General features: G+C 37.6%; 1 protein-coding gene across 1 annotated transcript in view; it reads right to left on the bottom strand.

Moving 5' to 3' along the window:
- Positions 1-466: 466 nt before the first annotated feature.
- The window catches only part of NAA50 (N(alpha)-acetyltransferase 50, NatE catalytic subunit), an 18,839-nt gene continuing 13,402 nt past the window's right edge, over positions 467-5,903 (bottom strand). Inside the window, 3 exon segments of the mRNA XM_006903737.1 lie at positions 467-644; positions 2,624-2,690; positions 4,865-5,121. Coding sequence (XP_006903799.1) covers positions 467-644; positions 2,624-2,690; positions 4,865-5,121 — 502 coding nt within the window.

Below are 5,903 nucleotides of genomic sequence, written 5' to 3'. Positions count from 1 at the left end.
GCCAAAGTACCACAAACATACTAAACTTGTCTTTTAATTAGAGAACAAGATATTGCTGCTGTTTTAGTCTTTTGAAATGGTATTTTTGTAGGCTCTGCCCTTCAATGTGAAAGCAGGACATTAAAAAAATCAGCTAAAAAAAAAAATTACTTAACCCCCAAAATTTTGGGACCACATATCTTAACTGTGAAACTAAACAGCTCTTTACCTTTTCCTTCCTTTAACTGATCTAAAAACAAAAAAACAAACAAACAAAAAAACCCCAAAACAAAAAAAACCACCAAAACAATCCAAACATGATTTTTAAAGTCTTTGAAAGTATTAAAACTTTCAGAGGAAAGGGAAAAAAAGAAACAAAAAGATTAAGGAGGAAGGAAAAGCTTTATAAAGAAGGGAGGGGGGAAATCAATGGGCCTCTCTTTTATTTGGCGACAAGCAAGTGCAAGAAAGTTCATTTGTAATATGTTCAGTTGTCTATCTTTTGCACATCTGCATTCTGGCCAGAAGGGACTTTGAGGTTCTTCTGCAGCACATGAGCATCTGCAGGCTCTATCCTCTTATAGTAATTCTTCTTTGTCTCAATGATCTCAAAGCCAAACTTCCTGTAGAAGTCAATTGCTGACTCATTGCTGATCTGCACATGTCTGAAACACAAAGAGAAAAATAAAAACACAAAACATCCCAAATATAAATATTTAATCAGCTGTTAAGATTTCCTTACAGATAGATGGCTTCAAACCCAAATCTGGCAGCCAATTAAAAAATCAGTGACAGCTGAAATACCAAAGGTTGTTTCTTCAGACTGTCTTTACAAAATAAAATGTGCAATATTTCACATATACTATTACTTAGTAATTAACAAAGATTAAGAATTCATGTCAGAAATTCTCTGGATAACAATTCACTGTCATCAAGTCAGAACCAACTCATAGGTAACCTGCAGGTTTCCAGAGGCAAAGAAATTGCATGAGAGGAGACTGCCCATATTCTTCCTGCAGAACAGATGATGGATTAAAACTGCCTGCCTTAGGGTCAGCAGTGCAACTTCCTACATAACAAGGCCACCAGAGCTCATTAATTTTGAGCCTTGGTGGAACAGTGTTTAAGCAAGTAAGCTACTAACGAGAAAGGCCAACAATTTGAGTCCAACAACTTTTCTGCAGGAGAAAGATGTAGCAATCTTTTTCATAAAGATTGGCAGTTTAGGAAACACTGTGGGGATACTTCTACTTGCTAGACCTAAGGTGGCTATGAACTGGGAGTGGGCTTACTTTTTCTTTTTAAAACCTAACACTTACGCTAGTAATAAAACTGGATGAAATTAAGAGACTTACTTGTAGAGTTTATTCCTGCAAAGAATAAAAGTACTCTGGCATGTTGTTGTTTGCTGTTTAGTCGGAAATGACCCTCAGCTGACCTTCAACAGGTTTTCAGAGGCAGTAAATCATACAGGAGAAGACTGCTAATCCTTCTCACTCAGAACAGCTAGTGGAATCAAACCATGTGTGTATGGGATTGCAGCACTGCTTCTTACCACTAAGCCACCAGAGCTGTCTCTATCAAGCATAGCATTTTTTATTTTATTTCATTATTTTGTGTGTGTGTGTGTGTGAGTGAGTGTACCGCCAAATCAGATCTGACTGGTACAGGAGGAGATTTTCCCTCCTTCCCCAGCAGAACATCTGGTGGATTCGAACCATGCACCTCTGGGATTGTAGTTGCAGCTTCTTACCACTAGGCCACCAGAGCTCCCCTAAGCATAGCATTTTTTAACAGAAGGGAAGATATTCTTGTTCTTAAAAATGAGTTAAATAATCACAGAGAAGAATCAATTAGTTTAAAAAACAGCAAAAAAGAAAAAAAAATTAAGGTTTCAAATGCTTGACTGATTTTTTAAAATACTGTACTTTGAATAAATGAGAATATGCACTTTCTCATTTCCTTCCACTTAATCTTCCTCAAAGACAAAGTGAAAATGAGACAATCAATCATAGTAAAGGTTGAAGCCTTGCTTCTTTATTATAATTTTTTTAAAAATTTATTTTATTTTGTGTGTGTGTGTACCATCAAATCAGATCTGACTGGTACAGGAGAAGATTGCCCCTCCTCCAGTAGAGCATCTGGTGGATTCAAACTGCATACCTCTTGGATTGCAGTGCAGCTTCTTGCCACTAGGCGACCAGAGGGCCAACTGATGGATCACATACAATTTCGCTCTGATTTTTATTAACTCTACTACAAAAGAGCACTGTTATACATACAGTCTTGAACAAAATATAGAGCTGCATACAGTATGGGCAAAGAAAAGTCCTATGGTTGTTAGGTGCTACTGAGCTGACTATAATTCACAGTGACCCAATGTGCAATAATATTTTAATCCTGGTCTTATTCCAGTGACTTTGAAACGCTCATCTAACAATAATAAAGCTAAATAGGAACTAAATGGTTTCTTCATGTTTAAAATAAAATTTAAGAAATCATCCAAACAAAAATCTCCCGTAACAACCACATCCATGGTATTTCCAAGGAAATAAGGATATAACTGGCCAGATTTTAAAGTTGCTTGTAAAGATGCCGTTTACTAAATTCTTTATATTCTTAATTAAAAAAAAAACTTACTTACAGATAAATGTTGTCAAAAGTGCCATCCTTTTCACAGATGTTTAAGACATGATTTAACATTTTAGTTCCTGTAAGGCAAATGATACATATCAACCCTTAATTTATACAACTGTCATCCTAAGATAAAAGATCATAATGTGTGTATTTATTTCATTTTAAAGTTCACACTACTGTGAACACATTGCCGCAAATGAGGGCAAATGTGTTTCTAAGTATGGTCGTCAATTTAAAAAGTGTGTGGCAATGTGTTAAATAGCCATCAAGTTGGCTCCAACTCATGGTGAGCAATTCGTTTTCCCCAATATTTTCCCCCCTCTCTCAATATAGTTAAAATGCTAACAAAATAGAAGTCTTTAAAAAAAACTGAAACAAGAAAACTACCAGATAAAAAAAGCAACCACCACTACCAACAATGCTGCTGAGTCAACTCCAACTCAACCCTGTAATACAGGTCAGAAATATTCCTTTTTAGGATGGAGTGGTTGATGGGTTTACATCTCCAACCTTTTAGTTAGCAGGCCAACAATTAATCCCAGTTGAATTCTTTGAAGACCTAAGTGATAGCTGTTATGTGCAGTTGTGTCTATGACTCCGAGAGATCCATGAAGAACAGATCTGAACCTTGCCCTATCCTGCCTCACTCTTAACAACTTTCAACATACTTGATCCCACTGTTAAAAGTAACCATGTCAACCCATCCTGGTGAGGTTTTCCTTTCTTTTCCCTAAGTGGTTGATGTTAAATGCCATTAAATCAACTGTCACTCATAGCAACCCTGTGAAGAACAGATCTGAACCTTGCCCTATCCTGTGCCATTCTCATGATCTGTCCCTAGCCCACTGTGGTATTCATTATTCAATCCATCTCACTGAGCCTCAGCCTCACTTTCGCTGATCCTCTACCTTTTCCAGCATAATTCTCTCTCTCTAAGGACTAAGTGAGATAAAATGTCACTATCTTTGCCTTTAAAGAACACTCCGGGCTGCACTTAACTCAGGACAGATTTGCATATTCCTAAAGGGCAGTCCACTGTATATATTCACTCAAAACTTTAACACAATAATGCAAATCCTCCGTCAACCTTATTAACCGTCCAAATTTCAAATGCATAAGTAGTAAACATACCATGCTTTTAATCAGGTGTACCTTAGTCTTTAAGATGGTATCCTTACTCTAAAAATTTGGAGAGGTCCTTGACAACAGATTTTTCCCAATACAACACATCTTTTGATTTCTTCCATTTCAATCTTTTTTTTTCATCCATCATGATGTCATGTATTAAGTCTAGTGGTGGAGATTTCTATTTTCTTGAGGTTGAGAAGTAACCCCTACTGAAGGCTGTAGTCTTTGATCTTCTGCAATAAATGCTTCAAATCTTCATTTTCTGCAAGCAAGGTTGTGTCATCTAATGCAGGTTGCTGATGAGTCTTTGTGTAATCCTGGTGCCTTCTTCATAAAGTTTGGATTCTTGAATGATTTGCTCAGCATATAGATTGAATAGGTATGGAGAAAGGATACAGTCCTGACACACACCTTCCTGGATTTTAAATCAGGAAAATGTTCGCCTGTTCTGGTAACCACATCTTGGTTTACGTACAGGTTACGAGCATAATTATTTGTTTTGGGATTCTCATTTTCTTAATGTTAGTCATAGTTTGTTATGACCCAGAGAGTCAAATGCTTTTGCATTATCAGCAAAGTACAAGTAAACAGCTTTCTGGTATCCTCTTTTTAGCCATGATCCATCTGACATCAGCAATGATCTACTTTGTGCCATGACTCATCTAAACTCAGCCTGTATTTCTGGAAGTTCTCTAGTGACATACTGTTCCACTTCTTTGTAAATAATCTCCAGCAAGGCTTTATGTGCATGTGATATATTAATGATACTGTTTGTTACCTTCCACATTCTGATGGATCGTCACAAAACACCAAACAAATACATCACCAAAACCAAACAAAAACCCAACAGCAGTAAAAAAAGACCCACTAGCCACTGAAAACCCTATGGAGCACACTTAGCAATACAGTAGAGGTCACTATAAATTGGAATCAACCCACTGACAGGTTGTTTGGTTTATACAAATTTTTACTTGAATGAAAAAAAAAACTCAGAAAAACTTTTTTAGTATTGCTTAAAAAGAAAAAAAAAAGGGTCAGGATTAGTAACAATGTATTTGTTTCTTTTAAGAAGTAAAAATAAGGCAAGTAAACAACGCCCCACACCCCCAATTATCTTTACCTATTCCTAGCCTTCGGTAAGGTGCCAGACATCCTAGTGTCATGATGTAAAGTCTCTTCTGATTCTGTGAATGATCCATCTTATAGCATATTGCACCTACTGCAATATCATTGAAATATGCAAGTTTTGCTAGCTCTCCAATCTCTAGCACATCCTTGTGGAACTTGTCATTTTAGCTGACTGGAAAGATGACCTGGTTTAATCTCTTCAACTGTTTGATGTTGTGTGGTGTCACATCTCCCAGCTCGATCCGGCTACTGGAACAAAACAAAATGTACTCAATAATTCAAAAAAGGAATTATTTCAACATGGCCATTAAAAAAAAAAAAAAAGGGTAGCAAGTTTTATTGACATTATCTGCTGTTGTTATGTGCCATCAAGTCATTTGCGACTCATAGCGACCCTATGTACAAGAGCCCTAAATGCCATTCTATCTTGTGCCAACCTCGCTGTCTCAAACACATTCATTCCCACCACTCACAGAATTGATCCATCTCATCGAGGGTCTTCCTCTCCTGCACCGTCCGTCCCTCCATGCAACATGCCCAAAGTATGTCAGGTGAAGCTTCAGAATCCTTGAGTCCAGGGAACATTCTGGCTACACCCTCTCCAGGACAAACCTGTTTGTTCTCCTAGCAGTACATGGTATAGTCAACACTTTTCTCCAGCACCACAGCTCAAAGGCATCAATTCTCTTTCTATCATCCCTATTCACTATCCAACTCTTCGATGCATAGCACATAATTGCAAAGACTATAGCCTGGATCAGGTGCACCTTAGTCTCCAGCCTGACGTCGCTGCTCTTCAGTACTCTTCAGAGGTCCCTCACAACTGACTTTCACAATGCAATTCGTCTCCTGATTTCCTGGCTGCTGTTACCAAGAGTTATTGACTGTGGAGCCAAGTTAACTAAAATTGCTGACTATCTCAATCTCTTCACCATACATACTGATGCTGCCAATTGGCCCAGTGGTGAGAATCTTTGTTTTCTTGATATTGAGCTTCAATCCATATTGAAGACTGCAGTCCTTGAACTTCT

This window comes from Elephantulus edwardii, unplaced genomic scaffold (genome assembly GCF_000299155.1).
Source record: "Elephantulus edwardii isolate Elephantulus edwardi_28Jun2011 unplaced genomic scaffold, EleEdw1.0 scaffold00032, whole genome shotgun sequence".
Taxonomy (NCBI): domain Eukaryota; kingdom Metazoa; phylum Chordata; class Mammalia; order Macroscelidea; family Macroscelididae; genus Elephantulus; species Elephantulus edwardii.
The sequence above is the reverse complement of the archived record's forward strand: the minus strand, read 5'-3'. Positions and strand labels throughout refer to the sequence as shown.